Source organism: Clinocottus analis, unplaced genomic scaffold (genome assembly GCF_023055335.1).
Source record: "Clinocottus analis isolate CAN_PGR_092001 unplaced genomic scaffold, fCliAna1.0.p SCAF_1, whole genome shotgun sequence".
Classification (NCBI taxonomy): domain Eukaryota; kingdom Metazoa; phylum Chordata; class Actinopteri; order Perciformes; family Cottidae; genus Clinocottus; species Clinocottus analis.
In genome coordinates, this window is record NW_027175820.1 from 12,036,727 (window position 1) to 12,056,734 (window position 20,008).

General features: G+C 40.7%; 2 protein-coding genes across 4 annotated transcripts in view; one reads left to right on the top strand and one right to left on the bottom strand.

Moving 5' to 3' along the window:
- Window positions 1–1,931: 1,931 nt before the first annotated feature.
- On the bottom strand, window positions 1,932–5,519 carry LOC137802530 (cell cycle exit and neuronal differentiation protein 1-like). 2 transcript variants are annotated; one of them, XM_068600888.1, is made up of 3 exons: window positions 4,317–5,519; window positions 3,634–3,750; window positions 1,932–2,850 (listed from the first exon to the last, which is right to left on the bottom strand). In XM_068600888.1, exons 1-3 carry the CDS (start codon window positions 4,404–4,406, stop codon window positions 2,509–2,511), a joined length of 549 nt encoding a protein of 182 aa, XP_068456989.1. In that variant the 5' UTR covers window positions 4,407–5,519; the 3' UTR covers window positions 1,932–2,508. The 2 variants fall into 2 exon arrangements, with proteins under 2 accessions (XP_068456989.1, XP_068457769.1); XM_068601668.1 differs by having other exon boundaries at window positions 1,932–2,905; window positions 4,317–5,156.
- Window positions 5,520–5,634: 115 nt separating this feature from the next.
- dagla (diacylglycerol lipase, alpha) overlaps window positions 5,635–20,008 on the top strand; it is a 28,849-nt gene continuing 14,475 nt past the window's right edge. For both annotated transcript variants that reach the window (XM_068598947.1, XM_068599627.1), the window contains exons 1-9: window positions 5,635–6,389; window positions 16,939–17,040; window positions 17,130–17,341; window positions 17,534–17,635; window positions 17,733–17,871; window positions 18,013–18,100; window positions 19,007–19,141; window positions 19,244–19,321; window positions 19,840–19,964. In XM_068598947.1, coding sequence (XP_068455048.1) covers window positions 16,946–17,040; window positions 17,130–17,341; window positions 17,534–17,635; window positions 17,733–17,871; window positions 18,013–18,100; window positions 19,007–19,141; window positions 19,244–19,321; window positions 19,840–19,964 — 974 coding nt within the window. In that variant the 5' untranslated portion in view covers window positions 5,635–6,389; window positions 16,939–16,945. The remainder of the gene's footprint in view (window positions 6,390–16,938; window positions 17,041–17,129; window positions 17,342–17,533; window positions 17,636–17,732; window positions 17,872–18,012; window positions 18,101–19,006; window positions 19,142–19,243; window positions 19,322–19,839; window positions 19,965–20,008) is intronic.

Consider the following 20,008-nt stretch of genomic DNA (forward strand, 5'->3'; position numbering starts at 1 on the left):
ACTGGATTACTTGTATCTACTTTAGGGATACCTAATAAAATGAGGAACTGTAAATTTCAAAAGCTGTCACTGTGTAAATGTGTAGAATGACACGCCCAAAAACAAACCATCCTGTACGGTGAGGTGTTTAATAATTTTAGCTGAGCATATAAAGATGCTTTATAATTGCATCTTTTTCTGCTGAGTTTTGTTGTACCTTTTGTGCCAAGTCTATGCCTCTATATTTTGGCCCTACTCCCAGCATAGCCCACATCTGTGGGTGTGCAGGTACAGTGCATAATGGATTATGGTAGCCAAGTCTAGAGATTGATAAAAGAGAGTTAAAAAAATAACCACAACATTACAACACAGATATTTTACCAGGTATCCCTGAGATTAAAGAGTGGTTAAAGATGTGTACTGACTGCTGATAAAAGACATTTAGCAATTGAACCTTGAACGTTGGTGTGAAAGAAAACTAAATACAGTTGTACATACTGGAAATAAGTAGCCAAATTATGTTGTTTCAATGTTCATAAACATGAAATATTGCATTTGACAGTGCCTATTTTTCAGGTTAGCTGCTGTTGTCAAATTTGCTTGTAGAATTTCCCGAGGGCTACAGTACCATGAAATTTGAAACACAAAACTCATCAAGCTGAAGCCCTATCAATAAGTATATGATCCCTAATTCTAAATGATTGTAAATGAAGAAATATTCAAATGGGCTGGTTTACTGTCTTTAATAAAGATTAGATTACGACCTCTTCTTTTATACATTTAGGAGTTTGGGGGCAGGGGGGAGTGTGCATAAGGAAAATATGTTAGAAATATATCAAAAATATATCATAACCATTGTTATCATCATCACAGTCACCCTGAAAAACATAATCATTGCCACCATCATCATTTGTAACATTGCCTTCATTGCCATAACTAACTTCATACATCATCATCACCAACAAAATTGTTACATTATCATTTATGTAATTTAACTTGCAACAGCACATGTGCTAAATGAGGAGTTCTATCTGAATTATTGCATTTATACGCTGTTGAAATTATGAAAATAGGTTTTCTTTTGGTACACTGCCTTGTACAATGTAATGTGAAGCTTGTTTTGGGGTTGGCATACCATCTTTTTTGATGTGTTTGGGGTATTGACTGTGGTGAATGAGATATGTTTCTTACAATATTTTTGGCCAGCCAGTGTTGTAAAATGCCCACTTAAGTGCCCATACAGGGAAAATCAAATAATAGAAGTGTTTTCTGCCATCTACTTATGCAACAGGGACAGGCCCCATGAGCTTTACTGTGAGTGGACACGATTGTGACAGCTGTACAGGTGGGAGCTTGCTGCAACAGAAGTATGACTTTTTTTGTAATACTTTACAACAGTTCATCTACAGACCCCTTCCATTGTATTCACAATCTAGACAGCTCTCTTTACATTAACGTTGTACATGGTTATGAATGAGGGTTGGACATTTTCTTTTCCGACAGCCACTTAAGGAGCGCAGAGTGAAGACATAAACAATTCCAATGTTTTGGTATCAGGCTTTAAACCTAATAATGCAACACTAATGGCTGTTCAGCCTCCTACAGCTATCTACTGTACGATTGAGCCAGCACGACTGTGAATGTTGTGTGAGACATAAAAGGTTATTGATTTGTGAGATCATTTGACAAGAAAATAAAAGTCTTTCTTTTTCTACATCAAGAGGTAACTTTACTATATAATTATCTGACACATACTGTACATGGTTTATCTCTTGCTACATCCTATTCGTAAACTACTCCATGTTTTTCAACTTTTTAAAAATTTAAATAGACCTATGCTGGTCTCAATTTTACTATATATATATATATATATATATATATATATATATATATATATATATATATATATATATATATATATATATATATATATGTATATATATATATGTGTGTGTGTGTGTGTGTGTGTGTGTGTGTATATATGTGCACATTTTCACAAAGCCTATTCCCTTCTGTTTTCAGATCTACTCTTTCAATTATCTTTATTTAAAAGTGAAATAAATCACCACTCTAATGGCCAGTTTTTAACACATGTTTTAACTTCATGAATTATTATCTTTTATCAAAGTGAACCTGGCTGATTTCCAGAGGAAGAATGTACGTATATTGCAAGCTTTTGTTTATTTGTGCAAACAGGATTACACAAGATAAAGCAGTTGAAGTCACTACCTTTAGAGAGTTTAGGCTTTAAGTGAAGTTCTAGTGTGACTTTTTTAAATAAATGGTTTTATACAGTTCAGATGTATTGAAGCAACTTCATGCAGGTATTATGTGTAAGTATGCTCCATATACAGCCTTTATCGAAACTTGAATGGTTGGATTCACTAAGTGATAGCAGGCTAAAAAAAACATAGGATGCACAGTGGCTCCCCAGCCCCCATCTGTACCATAATAGTCTGTAAACCACCCAGCAAGACAACTCTTACTCAAAACTCAATACATACTATATTTTGAGAGAATGATTTGGTCTTAATTTCTCCTAGCCAGTAGCAAGACTCCCAGCAAGATGGCTCCTGTAGCAATAACGGCACCACCAATGAGAAAGGGTTTCAGGTGTTCCAAAGAGTCCGTGCAGGAGGTTGCAGCCTCCTCACTTGCTGCTGCTGCTTCAGCTTCTGCTACCCCATCCTGGGGAGGAGGATGCTCCGGCTCAGGGGCTGCAGGGGCTGCAGAGGCTGCAGGGGCTGCAGGGGCTGCAGGGGCAGGGTCAGCCTTACGTGGGGCTGCCGGCTCCTTCTTTTCTGCTTTAGGTGCCGCCTTGGGTATCGGGGCCCCGGACTTGGCCTTGGCTTCCATCGACAGAGGTGTGGTCTGGTCAGGAGGAGTCTTTATTAGGTCAGCTCTGTGCTGCTTTGCAGAAGAGACACTGCAAACAGACACAGCCAGATTGTCCCTCTAAATTAGGCTCAGACAGCGTTTTATCTGCTCGGCTGAATGTTGACACACTGGCATACGAAAGAGGCCTTTAACATCTATGTATTCACTGTAAGCGGCCAAGCAGTCATGAGGCGGTGGGGCCTTATCTGTGACCTTGGAAAAATATGACATTGATGAGAACACGCTGATGCTCAAAGGACAGGGAATAGTTTATTTTAGTCCAAGCAGCTGTGCCATAATCTTCTCTTGAGCAAATGATGTCAAAGCAGCTTCCTGTATAATGCTTTTTCATTGGAAAATCTATCGGTTTTGTAATGGCTGAAGATGGAACTACAGCTGCAGAGATTATTCAAAGTCTGGGACTGAGTTTCTATTTCTTTGACCCCCAACATGAACCAAATCTAGATGCACTAAACATGTGCATTTATTCTGTTTTCCTATCTTGCTCCCACTTCTCTGTGTAAAACTGCACAAATTATATGTGCTATAACTGGAGGACAAGATGGAGGAAGGAAATAAGGACCATCATGCTTGCGAGGAAATCAGTAACATGCAAACGAGAGGAAGGAAATTAAGAACACTATACACTACTCTAATCGAATGAACACATCATATTAGCTCACACTTTACAGAATGCAGGCTGGAAACGTCTTTACAAAAATGCCTCCAATTAAATCCTGCACTGTTGTGATAAGAGAGAATAAGGACATTACATACCTCTCCAGCAGCTCTGTAAAGATTACAAGAATAACAGATGGAGGAGGAACTGCAACAGTCTCTGGAAGTGAGAATGTCCTTAGAATGAGAAAATGAGAGGAAGAGAGATGGAGGACACTGAAAGCAGGGGGGAGGAGAAATAGAGAGGGAGAGAAGGAGAGACTGGGATGTACCATTTTGTCCATAAAATAGGGGGGTTCTATTCTAGTACATACAGCTTTTTTATTAAATTATATTCTCAACCCAGGCATTTTTATGGCCACAATAACTATTACTTACATTTGGAAAATCTTAGTGTTTGATTATATCTATACGTGTTGCACTTTGGAGCCTCTGCAAGATAGAATCTGGTCATATTCAAGCGACAATGCAGGAAAGAGTATTTAGACAATTATGTTTTTAATAGCTTTGGCTCCTCAAGCACATTTGAGTTCAGATTTAACAATCATAGTTAGAGTGCTGACTGTGTTTGAGAGTGTTTATGTCCATATTATTGACATTCAGTGTTTTACACATTCCATCATCTTCTTTTTAAACACTACAGTTATTTTCAATAAATAAACCCAGATATTTGCAAATTCCTGCACAAAAATATCAAGACAAATTCCTGGTGGATGAAAATGTCAAAACCTACACATGCTTGTGCTGTGCAGAGGGAATTAGCACTGAAACAGTCAACTTACTGCATATGCTTTCGTGACACTCCTCGCCATCATCTTCCCTTCAGTTCCCTTTAGAGGGTTGAACAGTAAATTAGTCCATATGTGAGTCATGTTGTTGTCTTCTCGGTGTAGAGGTGTAACCCTGCATCAAATTCACCCTCATCAATAGAAATGTGCTCTATGATGTAATCAATACTACACTCCAAAATAACGATGGTAAATTCCGATGCAATTGACATACCAATGACACGAAAGTGCTATGTCTATTTCCAGACAGGAGATATCTGCCAAATAACCTGGAGCCCTGAGGTCAGCAGTCTGTGTGAAAGTGAGAAGTCCCTGTGACTGGACGAGGAAGTGCTTTTCTCACGAACTTGATCTCTGACTTAATAGATTGTTGTCATAGCTTTCGCTTTTCCGCTTTTTTTTCTTTTCTTTCTGACAGATGACAGTATAGTATACGCATACTTTCATCTGCACATTTCATGAGGTGACGCGGATCCACGCCCAGTACACGTCAAAAAAAAGATTGTAGTAAGTCAAGATGTTAATCAGTAAAGTACGGAGATTTCGTTAAAATGATACTGGTTGACGCAAACGACACAACTAATAGGAACCCACATTTGTCAAAACAACCCAAACTCGAAAATCAAGTCCGACCACCCTTTTTATGTCAACAACTCTATTCTCACAGAATATGTATTTGAAATGTAAGTGTTACATAAAAACACAATTTCATGTTTTAAAAGGGGAGATACAAGTCATATTAAATTAGTGTGAATAAAGACAAACACTTGAAACTACACGTAAAAATGTAAACGTCATATTCACTGTGTAGACTTCAGTAATAACAAAGCGGCTAACTAGTCCTATGACTACGATGCTTAGTTGAAATCAAACCCATTAAACAACATGACTTTTTTTTACAGTTAAAAGTGTAGATTTATATACATTTCAGACATATGTTGCTTGTAAAAGTCGTGTTAATTTGCCGCCCAGGTCAATATTTGCCCGCATCGCTGTGCTGTGGTAAGCGATTTGAAACAGTGATTTTTAGTAAATTCTAAGCTGCGCATGCGTTAAGAAAACCCCGGGGCCAATACAATACGTTTTTTCTTTTCTTTTTTACATGTTTTGTGTGAAGGTAGTCGAATGCGTTTTTAAACAAACAAACTAAAAGACAGCTCCCTCAATACTAACAACTAACTAACCAAAAAACGAGCCACATCCCCCTTCTTTTGCGACTTAACGCGGAAGAGTGTCAACCTCTTGGAAAACACCGTCCTCTTTGATTCAGCTGCAGATTCCTTGATATTCAGAAACCACCGGTGGCGCCCTTTCTCCGCAGGATCTCCGAAGTGCCTGCGGTCTGCCATTTACGAAACCCCAGTCAGGTGTGCGTAAACACAACGCGGTGCGGGATTTACGCAGGCAGACGCGGAAGGAGAAGAGCCGATTCGCACGTATTTTTTATTCTGTGGGAGAAATGTCCAAGGGGGTGGGCCAAATCCTGTGGAAAAATGCTGCCTCCGTGTAGCTGCTATCCGTGCTGGGGTTCGGGAGTTGCCCGGCTGATGGCACACTCAAGCTACTGACTTGCAACGTGAGAATCCAGAGGGTCGTCCGACAACCCCGCGACTCCGCTACCGTCTGTGGATAGAAGTCACCATCATGCCGAGCACCGACGGAGGGACGTGGACATGACCTCCGCTCTCCGTGCGCTGCCACAGCCGACGACGTGTTGCAATTAAGCGGAGAACCGAGCAGCCGTCGGTCTCCGGAAAACGACCGTGTGATTTGATAACTGTCTTTGATGGCATGCGCCAGTTTTGCCTGACAGCCGGGCTCTTAACCGAAGAAGCTCCGGCGCTTTGATGTCTCTGGAGCCATTCATCCTCCCATTGTAATGACGTCTGTACGGTTATTGTAATTATATCGGTGAGGCATTTGTGAATTCACCCCCACCCTGTAAAAAAAAACAACAACAACCTGGGCCGGTGTCGGGGAGAGTAAGGCTGGTCGGTGGTCGGAAGGATATGGAAAGGCGAGCGGAACCGATGCAGTGTGTTTTGGAAAGGCACCGTCAACATACAGGTGAGCGGTAGGACGAAGGGACGGACTGACTGACAGCCTGACTCGTTACCTGCCGGCAGCTGCAGCGCAGCCAATCCGCCGCGGAGCGGACAGCGTAACCCGGCTTTTTATTCCTCGCCTTAGCGCTCGTTTGAGACCAATTTCTTAGGCCACATCTCCATTAGCTAGGCCCGCAAGATGCCACCTAAAGCAGCCGTCCTGATTAACCCATATCACACACTACTGCCGCTGATCTGCTGACTCTAATTGTGCTGTTGCACATTTCAGCCAGGACTGCAGCTAAATATAGTTGGGTGGTTCAGTTATAGTGTATGTTTTAGTTTTCTTTATTTAAATGGACTGTATAAAATGCCACGATCATGACAAATCACAAGCGACACGTACAAGTGATGTGCCTGTTTCAGTTGCTGGAAAGTACTACCTGTTCTCCAAACTATTCAGTTGAAGTGAATGAAACGACGGACTCCATTATAAACATTGCTGTTGACTTATCTTCATATTCGTATTTTGTATCTTTATGATCACTCCAGGACAAGGAGACTTGACTAACCAGGCTTGTCTAACATGCACACCATATGTGAGTTTGGTTGATCAGTAAATTCCATTTTTAGGAAAAGGACCTAGCACAGCAACAGTAAGGGGAACGTCGCACCTCTTTATCACTCACACAAATAATGAGGGCCCTCTTTTCTCACGACTTCCAGTTGTGGATGTGGTCTGTGCAAGTGCAGAATGAGGTGTCGGCTGGGGAGTGCCAAGTTGTCCTAATGAGGACAATGAACAGCTCCAAGAGTGTTGTAATTTAACAACGTGATCATCCAGTTTAAGATAGTTGTACAATTTTTGAGAAAAACAAGAGATGACAATTAAATATTAGTCATTACACTTAAAGTAGCACACGCTGTAATTCAGACCAGTTGTAGTCTTCTGCTTATGCTCGAGCACCAGAGGAGTTTGTTGGGGGCAGAAGCACAAGTGTATATGGCACACAGATGAGTTTACTGTTATCTTATCCTATACTAATTCCTGCATTGCGTCCTGCCTCTTAGTTGAGTTAAGAAAAGATGACACAATAATTATTTTCAAATAAAAGAAATCGACAAAGGCTCATCAACACCAGTGTTTACACTTTGTTCGCTGACATGTAGGCTTCAACCGTAGTAGAAACGAAGCTCCTCCAGGGAGTCTAGGCAGATATAGTATGTTGCTCTTTGTTTTCCAAAATGCACACACAATGTGTGACCTGCCCTTGTGCTAGAAAATGTGCTCCTCCTCTCTAATATTAACTAATTATTTTAGATTATTTGATTGAATAGGACCCAGTGCTGGTGTTTAGGTGTTAACAGGTGGTCAAGGAATCATCACACTACTCTGGAATGAAGCCAAAGCAAAAAGCATTTTTGCTGTAATAAATTACTAATTCTTCATATAATTCGTACAACATCCTTAAATGAATGTATAAAGTCAAGTTGCATGTGTAAATCACATTACAATTTTAGTACTGGACTTCCTTCTGGACTTGTAGATGAGCACTTGTGTGAGATGAAACACAATTATATTTTGAACAGGTGCTGTATTCAGTCATTTAGTGGAAAGTCCCGTCCATTCATTAATGTTTACACATATCAGTCGAACTAGAAAGTGATTTGACTGAAATGTTTACTTTTTAAGTAAAACTGCAGATATTCAGCTCAGGTATAAATTGAATTCTAGGAAAACAATAGTGCCAGTTCTCTCTTTATATTCACTTGCCTAACATGGAGCTGAACATGTAAATTCCCAAGAGATAACCAGGTCGTTAACATTTTCGAGTGCATCATTCAACATGTGATCCAAATAAGCCATATGGAAAAGGGTATCACTCTGTGATTGTAGCCGGGAGGCGGTATTTATGATCTGGCACCAAAACAATTAATAGACAAGACGGTGAAACATACTAACATGTGAAAAAGCACCAATTTAAAGAACTACATTACATTAAGCACACAGCTAAAAAGCTACGGCTGCAGGAGTGTGTTGCATGGACAAAACTGCTGCAGTTATTTTCAGTGTCTGACCAGATACATTGACAAATGGATCTGTACATGGTTTGTGGCAGTGTGCCACAGACAGGTTGGCAGAGCACATATGTCACCACTGCAACACACAAAAAACATTAATCTGTACACAACCGCACGCATGCGATGTGCAGTGCACATACTATCACATCAACTGAAAGATGAGAAAATAGAGTGGGAAGAGGTGAAAGGGATTGAGTGGGTGGCAGTGGGAGAAAAAGATGGAGAAAGAGGCAGCGGGAGAGTAGGAGTGAGTGGCACATGGCTTTCAGTCTAAAAAAAGATGAGCAACACGAAACAAAACCAGAATCTGGATTAGCTAGATGAGGGTAAAGGAGGGGAGGAGTGGGTAGGGGTGGGTTTGGGGGGAGGCTGGAGGAGAAAATGTAGGTTTCCTCTGCACCGAAAATGGTGCAGATGCACACGCTCGGTTTCATGCTCATGAATGTCCTCTAAAATATGAATACTGAATGAGTGTGTGGGTAGAAAGAGAGAGCAGGAGGATGGGAAGACAGAAGATGAGAAAGGCAAAGTGTGAGCTGGAGATTCTTTGGGATGGACATAACGCTGCTGTAGTGTGACAGAATGGAAAGAGACGGGATCATTACAGACAGCAGGAGATGAGCCAGGGATGTGACAAATGCTGGACATAATCTTGATCGGAGCAGAGTGTAACACTGACCCAGGCAGAAAAAGAGAGAGACTGGAGCAGATGGACGTATGACAGCGCAGAGGAGACGTAGAGAATTTAGGACTGCTGCAGTTGAACACGCCAACTGGGCATAACCACAGCATTTTCTTCTGCGTGCCAACTCCTTTTCAGCCCCCCCCCATCCTTCCTTTCTTGATGATTCTTATTGATTCTGACACCACAACAAGCTACCCGCAGTACAGGGGAGTCACTGCATTGTGTAGCTGAATGTGTACCAACATAGCTTCTCTTTAATATTAGTTCACTAGCTGATTGTGCAATAGTTGTACAAGCATTTCTCATCTATAACCCCAATAGTTATCACAAGATATTGACTTACTTTTTTTCGTACAGACTCTGACCGAGCCAAGACCATGTGAACGACATGTAAGATATCGGCCTGTGAATGTAAAAAGTAGATACTCCCAGCTATTTTAAAATAAACACATTTTGCCATGTGAGCATTCACATCTCGTTGATTGTCACAGGACATCCATACTTTCTGCAGAAACTAAATGTGCTGCTTTGTCAGACACATTCAGGATGTTTTCAGAGGATGAAGTGAGTTTGTTCACCTGTCTTGTTGTATACACCTTAGTTTACATAACTCTCTTTAGCTCTCACTATGCAGATGCAGACATTCAGTGTGTGAAGCGCAGGAGATACACTGAACAACCAGGGACAGGGAAAGAATCGTACTCCTCTTCCGTGTCTGATTGAAGCAAGCCATTGGCAATGTATGGAAGAGCACAGAAAACACACAGTTTCAGAATGGCATCCAGTAGGGCTATCACCTACTTGACAACGCAAAGCAGAACAATGTTTCACATTTATTTAATCCAGTGCTGCATAATACACAACACGGCCACTGATGCAGAGCTTCCATTTTTCTCAGCCAACTGGGCATCATGTATTTTTTATATATACATACACGCATATATGTTCAAACTGTAATAATAAGTGCCAAACAATCTCTGTAGACCCAGGAGGTGTCTGTAAGGTAAACGGATTCCACTGATTTATACTTAATGGTTAAGGTTTGAACTATGACGTGGCAGGAGCAAAGGAAACACCTGTAGGACATGGGGTTTGTATTTAATACGATAATGGTTTCAAATTTCTCAACTTTTGTTTGTCTTCAAACCAGTTGTGCATGTGCACGTGATGCGACAAACCCAATAAATGATCCTTTTGAGCTCGGTTACAGTGTTGCTGGATGTAGAGGTTTCTCAGGGAGAGAATGTGATAGAAAATAAAGAGTCTAACCAACCGGCTGTGTGCCACAGTTTGGCTTGATGCTGCTGTTACTGCAGCAGACTAACTGTGAGTGAGATGGAAGAGTATCCAAAAACAACTGCTGGTAGTCATACCAGATCAACAGGCTGTCTGTGAACCCAAGAAAATACAACTATGGAATGTTACGATCGATGGTGCTCAAGTGTACCGTGCAGTTTTTAGATTCAGGGCCGGTATCTGTTCCTACCTCAGGAATGATGTGTTTGATATATTGAAAGTGTTCTGTGTAATCCTTTAAACAGTGAGACCTGGTTAGTATAAACATTTTACATTTTGTTAGCAATGGTGCGTGTGTGTGCACATGTGTGTGTAGCCCCGACCAAATGAAGACATAACAAAACAGCTAGATGTTTAAAATGACATATAGTGTTCACTGACGTATGTGAGTGGATTTGACTTGGCTACAGCTCGTGTAGGGGATGCATTGGACCATCCAAAAGCAATCACTCTCAGTAAATCGTTTCTGAAGCTGTGCTGCATGGCTTTGCCCCGTTTGTCTCATGTCCATGTCAAACACAAAGCCATAATGACGGACGGGGAGCATTGTCGTTACATCATTGTTGTTGCATCACGTGGGTACGGGCCTGGGCCTGGCACACAGTAGCACGCTGTGCGTAGCACAAAAGCATTGCTCGCAAGCAGGAATATGTCACAGTCTTTTCACAAAACACATGTCATTTGGATTCAGACGGACTCACTAGGTCGGGATGAGAGTCAAGCGTTGGCATGACTCATGCCGAATGCATTAAGCAGAGTCGGAGACTGCAGCTTGGCCTGGAGTGGTCTGTGTTGTAGAGTTGCCCTAAAGGTCAGATTTTTTTTAGACATTTAGATGTTCTTTTGATCTCAGGTCATGAACACAGCAGGGTGTGTGTGGTGTGTCAGCTTCCGGTGCTGGAACTGCATTTATCGCTTGAGACGGTTTGAAAATACAAACTTGTTTTGAAATTTCAACATAATAGCAATATTGAGACGTTTTTCTAATATTCCCTTAACTTCAATAACGGATTTTCTCAGCGCTGGCTTTTAACCTGAGTCTGCATCCTGGGTATCATTTACATTATATGAGCAAAGTATATGTTAGTGGAAGTTAGTTGAAGTTGAGTTCTACAAGAAATTGTGGCTATTTGGATAGTGGAATAAAACATCTGTGTTGTCCTATTTTAAATTACAATAAATAGCTATGCAGGTAAGGCAGACTTGCTAAGCTGGGTGCTCATGCTTTCTAAATGTAAATACATCTATTATTGGTTATACAATAATATTAAAACAATGGACATGAAGCAATCCACTCACCATTTCTCAAAGTCCATTCTAGTGCATCTGAAAACATATATCCAAATTGTGTCCAAACTAAAGCGTTGTATTTTTACATAGACAGGAAAGGTTTGCATGAAACAAAATGACATGATGTACAATTGACAAAACATCTATGAATCCACAGAATGTCTATTCATAAAAAGCCATTTTACTTTAATCAAAACTGTGATACATGACATGTAGACTATGCCTTGTAAAGTGTTAATAATATCCACTATATATTTCTATTTCTATATTTTAAAACAAAATCTCAGTTTGTGAAAGAAGTAAATTTGACCACAAAAGCCCATTAGAAGCATACAATTCAACGTGTTGATTGTAAAGTATAACGATCACTGTGAGTGCATCTCCTAATGTCTACAGTAGAAACTTAACAGCAGCACTAATAGGCTAACATCCTCTGGTTGATGGATGGGAGAGGCCTAAGGGAGGCAACTAGTGAGGATGAGGGGTTGAGACATGGACTGATGGTCCTCCTCCATGAAATGAGGCCGGCAGAGCCCATCTCGCCAGAGGTCAGTGCTAAATAGTTGCACACAGAACTGATTCATGTCTGCACTATGCAGCTTGATAGATTAAATCTACTAAGATTATGAGGCTAGTGTTCTCTCTGCTGTAAGGTTTTGAATGGACAAAATTGGCATGGTTAATTGGCATGGAAGAATTCTGATCTCGAGGACGAGTCACAGCTGTAATCGTACAAGCCCTTCACAGCTGGACTTGGGTTTAATTATCTTTGAAGGGACATTTCAGGTGTTCTTAGCACATTGCCCTCCACAGAACTTTGGGCTTGATCAATCAGAAATATTGACCTAAATACAGATTTAATACATCTAACATTGTCCGACCTGCTTATGGACAAAACTGAGGATTTGCTGTTTCTTTCTGTTCCATATCAATGTTGAGGGCTCATGTCTGGACTGTTGATCAAACAAAACAAACATTTTAAAGACACTCTCTCGATTGTGGTGATGACCAATTTCATGATTTTATATTTTAACATTTCATAGATTTTCATAAATTATACATTTGGGAAATTACACTAAATAGAATCAAACCATAAAAGACACTTCATAAAAGGAATATGTAAGAAACAAACAGTCCAAGATGGATAGTGATGATCCAAAATATAGTTTAAAAAGTGCCAAAATTAACATGATTTTATATTGGGGATTAAGGCAGTTTGCAGGCCACAAAAAAACATATGCTTGGAAACCATAAATCACCCAGTACATGATGTGTCCAGCTCCATCTCTGTGACCTGAACGGGATATATAACAGTTGGATGCATGGACAGATGGAAGGAGCTGGCACTACTAACTTACAATAACTTTACTGAGAAGATCTACATTTCAAGGTCATTTAACTCTCTGCTTTAATCCCATTTAATGTATAATTGTCATAATGTTGAGGTCTGTGCTGGGAGTATGAGCCAAATCGTATAAACAGGCCTGGAGGAGAGGGCTGATAACAGTGTCCCTAGAGGACTAGTGTGCACCTTCTACATTTAAGAGATCTACTTGATTTCACAAGCCTGATTGTTTTGGTCCTAATGAGGTTTGGGTGGAGTTCAAATGTTCCCTTATTTCTTTTTCCCCTCCTTGCTTTCCTACCCTCCCTCCTCCCACTGTCCTCTTTTATGTTACTTCAACCCAGATAAGGGTTTTACAAGCTTTAGCTTTGAGGTGACTTCAGTTACGTGAACCCACATGCCCCCATTTCCTCTACTCTCTGGTATTACTTCAAATCTGAGGATCCACATTAAAATAGAATGAAAGTAAGAACTGGAATCTGTGGGTCGAGAGTCGTGCCACACCGAATGCACAATTTATTCCTAAGTCTCCTCTGGAGCGTTGGCTTTTTACAAGCTAACACAGCAAGTGCCAAAGCTTGGGAAGGTTGTCTTCCAGCTGGTTTCACTGTGTAGTCCGTCTTCTTTGGTTGAAGGTCTGCCAATCAGTGAAACCACCTGCTGTAGTGCTTTGATTGGACAGAAAACCTTAACGGTGTCACTCCACGGCTCATGGTTTGACCCCACAGTTAGCTAACGTTAATCACCTGCCAACACAGCACTCAGGTTCACTTGCTGTGAAAACAATGTTCGTGCCACTAAAACACTTGAGGGATTAGTCGTTACTGGGCATAACGTGTCCTGTAATATTTTTGCCCACCATTAAAGCACAGTTTCTCGGTGTGTTGACTTCTCTGTACGGTGTATTAATCAAGGAGTTTTTATATTATTCTTGAGCTCCGGCTGTATGAACGTGACCGCTCTCAGATATGCATGAAATAACAGAAGCACCGTAAAATGAATTGTTTACATGCATTTTGCCACAAGAGTGTGTGAATAAGTTGAATAATGCGAAACGATGAACTAGGCTTTTACAGTTCAGGAGGTCTCCAGTTCAATGTAATGTAGATCACATTTATACTAAAGTAAATCAATTACTAAATGTATGCACATAAAGGAGCAAATAATATACAACATCTTATGTTGGTCCCAAACAGTAGGGGACACCTTTGATCTGTATTTAGACAAAACATAAATCACGCAGGTCTTTGCGCAGAAATAAGAGGGAACTGGCATGCAGCTAAGCATTGGTGATGAAAAAGGCGCTGTGAAGTCTGACACTTTTAAATCCATAGAGATTTGAAGATATGATACAATTTACAGTACATGCTGCAGATGCAAAGCTCTTGGATTGTGAATATTGAGTTAACTTACAAATTGAAAGTGAACCTGTGGGGCATGAGGATTCATTCTGACAGCAAGGTCTTCAGTGTTTTGGTTTGTTCAGTAATGAAAAAAGAGAAGTGTTTCTGAGAAGGTATTTCTCCTCCAGATCTACTCAGAGGAAATGCCAGTGTGTTTCTGTAATACTCCACACGTCCCTACTGAGAGCTATGTAGGTGGTAGCACAAATGCCTCAATGAATGTGTTTTTAATTCTTTGTGTGATTTCTTTCTTCAGAGGTAATTACAAAGTACAAACAAGAAACTGTAGATTCTCTGCAGAATAATTATTCATTTGTATTTTCGGGTTATTTCTACTGAATGGTGTCCTTTCTTCTTTCTTAATCAAACTATAGACCTCCTTTTAAAGCCTCTCCATGTGCTGAGCTAGTATAATGAATACATTTACTCCATGGTTTGTTCAGGATGGAGCATTGGAGTGATTTGGTTGGAGTCTTCTGCACCGAAAGAGGAAACTCCTTGCAGTCTGTCCATGGTTTGATCTATTAAATGTTTTAACCTCGTAGTAGAGATGCTATTTTATTATACATCCTTACCCATGTTGATGCAGCAAAATGAGAACTCCCTTCTAAAAGCAAGTCCTGTCAGACACCATCTATTGCCTACATCTATCATCCTTATTACGGCGTGGAATTACCGAGGAAAACATTGAGAAACACAAAGGTCAAGGACCACAAGTGCCATTGTTCTGCAAACTGACAGCTTGTTGTTTAATGGAATGACAAGGATGTCGTCTTGACACCAGATATATACAGGGGGAAACAAAATATTACTATACATTCTAGTCCAGGTAATTTCAATAAACCGATGGGAAACCTGCAACAGGAACAAGGTGCACAATGTCAGGAATCAAAAGTGTGAACAAAATTTCACAAAGAGGAATGCCAAAATTGCTGCACCACCAAGTTGTTCCAGTTGTTACTTTGCTATATTGGTCCACCAGCTGAGTTCATGTATTGCAAATTTGCAATTGCACATCACCCATTTAATGTCCAATTCCTGATTTTTGGTCACAATATGATTCAACCAAACTGCCTCTGCAGTTGCAGCCATTGTAGGAATGCAGATCATTGCATCTTTGCTGAAATATTTGTCAATTTCAAACGGGAAGATCTTGTATAATATCACATTTACTTAACGAGGGAATGATGCAACTGTCCCGTGTGGGCTACTTCATACAGGCACAATGTGAGAAGTGAGACTTTAACAACTGTGATGACTGGTATTTAAGGGTGAAACAAGAAGCGTGCTGCCAGTTTCTCAATAACAAAAAAAAAATGTGAAAAAATGTTCTGAAACAATACTAAAAGGCAGAGGAGTGCTGGATAGGGACCAACAAGAAATCTTAAAACTAACTTGTGCTGTTTTATCCTTAACAGTTGACATTTTTGGCATGATGGATAGCATACTTTTTGGACAGAGTTGTAAAATCTGTCCTTTTAGCTTTCAGCAAATACGCTGGAACAGTGCACAATAAAGGCTGGGTCAGCCTGTATCAGCGCCATAAGGCCTACATCAGCCTCTCTGTGGCTCCTTCTCTCCCTACTACTTCCTCCCCACCATGCATTTGACAGTTCAGTTCAGTAAAGCCCACAGGCAACTTTAGTAAACTCACAATGTGTTTCCAACGAGGAGAATTCAATTCAATTAAGTTTATTTTGTATAGCCCAAAATCAAAAATACAGGATTTGCCTCGGAACGCTTTACAAGCTGTACACGTGACATCACTGTCTCAGGACGTCACATCGAATCGGAAAAAACTCCCAAAATAAAGATATTAAAAACCTTTTTACAGGGAAAAAAGGGAAGAAACCTGAGAGAGGGCAACAGAGGAGGATCCCTCTCCCCGGATAGACAGAAGCAATAGATGTCATGTGACCAGAATGAATGGACAGAGTGACATAAAAGAGGCTTTTCACATACCCAGCCTGGTACCATCATATATCGAAGCTGCTTCTCTTTCTTTTGTTCTTTAAGTGGTGTATTTTCTCTGCATCCCTTTACCCACTTAATCTCATCTTGTCCCACTGTCTTTCAATCTTCTCTTGTACAAGTCTATTTCCGTTACAATCCCTGCAGCCCTTTTCTTAGTTTCAGTAAAGAGCATTTGATAAACAGAAAGTAAATCACTGGCCTAATCATAACATCAAGCTTTAAGCAATATTTAACCTTTTGAGAAATCCATTCCAGTAAAAATGTGCTCCGAGTTTGTTCATCAGTCCCAACTTCCCCTTTTTTAGTTGTTTGAAGCTCATCATGGGAGATTGTGATATACAGTATGTAGGACATTAGGTCAAACCTTTTCAAAAATACCTGTGGAGAATTGAGTTGAGAGAATTTAATCATAATGACTTTTTTCAACATGGACGTCAGTTTGAAAATGAGTTTCATTGTCCCTGAAGTTGTCCCTCTCCCCTTGGCCTTCCCACAGGGCAGTGATGCCTGGAATGGTGATGTTTCGGCGGCGCTGGTCAGTTGGAAGTGATGACCTGGTGCTGCCCGCCCTCTTCCTCTTTCTATTGCACTGCATCTGGTGAGTCACTGTGTTGATGTTTTTGCACAGACATTTCATTTTTAATAAATGAGTGTATATTTATTCATACCCTTCTCTTTTATGTTCAGGTTGGTGGTTCTGTCCGTGGTGCTGTTTGGCCTCCCGTATGGCTCCGACCAGTCTTGTTCTGTGACGCTGGTGGACCATGGCCGAGGGTACCTGGGCATCCTGGTCAGCTGCCTTATCTGTGAGAGCGCCATCATGTGGTTGAGCATGAGAGGCAGCATTCTGTACACACAGCCCAGGGAAGCTGTGCAGTATGTCATCTATATACGGCTAGGTGAGACACACCAGCACTTCTTCTTCTGAGGCTCTCTTTAAACAGGATTACCTCTTGGTGCCTGTGAGGATTGGAGGATGTGGTTGTGAAGATTACGTGTGGTTCCAAGTCAAGATTTAAATATCGTTTATATTGATTAGAAAGATATCGATCATTTTTCACCTCTCTCTTTCTCTCTATTTCTCTCTCAAGCTATTCTGTTGGTAGAGCTAGTATATGCTGTGGTTGGGATTGCCTGGCTCGTCCAGTATTATCAGCCATGCTCTGATGTCACTGCCAAAAACCTTGCTTTGGGTGAGATAAATAAGTGGTAAATGGAGATTGGACATTTTTTGGTTAACGAGTAATTTGTTATGCTTGAATGTGAATGATGTTCTAATATTCTCTGCAGGAATCGTTGCATGCAACTGGCTAGTCATTTTCAGCGTTTGCATTACCCTCACGTGCACCTTTGATCCTACGGGTCGAACTTTTGTCAAACTGAAAGCCACCCGTCGGCGTCAGCGCAACCTCACTACGTACACACTCAGGTATTAACAGGCACTTAATTTCATTATTTCTTCCTCTGTCTCTTATTTTGTCTTGATACAGCATCTAGTCATGCACATCTTATCTGTTCTCCTACAGAAATTCAGTCTTGATAGTATTCCTTTCCCTTTTCTCTCCATTAGACACCGGCTAGAGGAAGGCCAAGCCAGCAGCTGGAGCAGGAGACTCAAGTTCTTCATGTGCTGCACAAGAGCCCAGGATACACAATCCGTGAGTCACAACATACACTTGTTCGTTTCCTCTCTGCGGTTAAAAAAAAACAGAGAAATGCAACCATGAATATGTCAGGCATACCGTCCAGTAAGCAAGTCATTAAAATAATCCCAGGATGAGTCATGGCTGTGACACAAAGGAGCTCACTGCTTTGCTACTTAATGGAAACACGAAGCAGTTCATATAAAACATGAATGTAAAATGATTTACTTTCAATCTAAATCAATTTACAAGCTGTCATATAAACGTTAGAGACTGGCCTGCAGAACTGAAGTCATGCAAGTAGTAAATCCAGAAAGATCGCCGGTAGCTTTCAGCTAGCGGTCGAAAGCATTTTCCGCTCCAACAAATTGATGCTTTGAAGGGTTTGAAGAGTTGTACTATCCCGCCTTACATTACATACATAAATACATACTTGATGATCTCCAAGTATGTGTGTACATCAATCAGCATTGCTTGTGAAATTGAGAGGCCAAAGTTGTCTCATCGACTGTGGCGCATTGGTGAGCAGGGGTCGTCCTTCAATCAGAGAATCGGCGGTTAGATCCCCGGCCCTGTTATCCCACGCCGATGTGTCCTTGAGCAAGACACATAACCCTAAATTGTTCCTATAGCTGCGACTACAGTAAATAAAAGATAGATAGTTCTGATGTGGCACCTTGCATGGTAGCTCCTCTCATCACTGTGTGAATGATTCCTATGTAAAGTTTCTTTGAGTATTCGGAAAAGCGCTTTATAAAATCAAAGTATTATTTTGGCTAAAGCTGTGTTTCCTATAAGCCAACTAAACAAAATTACTACAAGCAGAGGGTCAGATCGTTAATAGGTTGCATGATTAAATTAAACGGTTGTTCAATCTTCTTTTTCGTCACATGTCTTAACATCTGCTTCTCTCCTGTCCAGGATGCATATTCAGAAGTGGCCAGCCTTTTTGCAGAGTTCTTCCGAGACCTGGACATTGTGCCTAGCGATATTATTGCTGGCCTGGTACTTCTCCGCCAGAGGCAGAGGTCTAAGAGATCTGCTATCCTGGACCAGGTATCACCGTCTATAAAAATAAATGAATGTCCATATTTCTGCGCTTGTGTAGGCATGACCTGAAATGAAAACAACCTTTCTATTCTGTTTTCTCTCCCTAAGGCCAACAATGACATCTTAGCCTTCTTATCTGGAATGCCTGTCACTCGTAATACTCGATACCTGGATCTTAAGAACTCTGTAAGTTAATATCTGTGTGACAAATTGACAAATTGAAGTTTGTGTTTTTAGCACATGAACAGTGGGCAGTTGATAAATAGATAGATGGATGTTTTAGAGTTCAGGTAAACAATGAAATACTGCATCATAAAAATACAACGCGCATTTTAAAGACTCTTGTATTACTTACCTTTTTTGTAAACTATTTAAGTTTCTTTAAGTCATGTAAATGGTATACAATACACAATAAAACACAAACAGGGGGCTGTGGCTAACAAAGTCATTATTAAGATGGAAGTAGATTTAACAATAATTGCCGTAAACTAGGTGTCCCAGAGATCCTTGGTTTAAAAAATATAAAACATTCATAAAAAACAAAACGGTAGTACTAAACCAGAGCCACCTGTTGATTTTGTTTTTCTGCAGTTGTGTGCAATTTTTTGTAATGCAAATAGTATGTGTGTGAGATTGTTGTATGTAGTAATCTAAAATGATGATTTTAGTATCTCAAGATTTCTGTGTCTGTCTGCCTCTCCCAGACCGAGATGAACATGTACAAAGATGTGTGTTATTACATGCTCTTTGCCCTGGCTGCGTACGGTTGGCCCATGTACCTTATGAGGAAGCCTGCCTGTGGGCTGTGCCGCCTTGCCAGCTCCTGCCCGTAAGCGTTGACACATACACCTGCACAGTTTTGATCTATTTGGC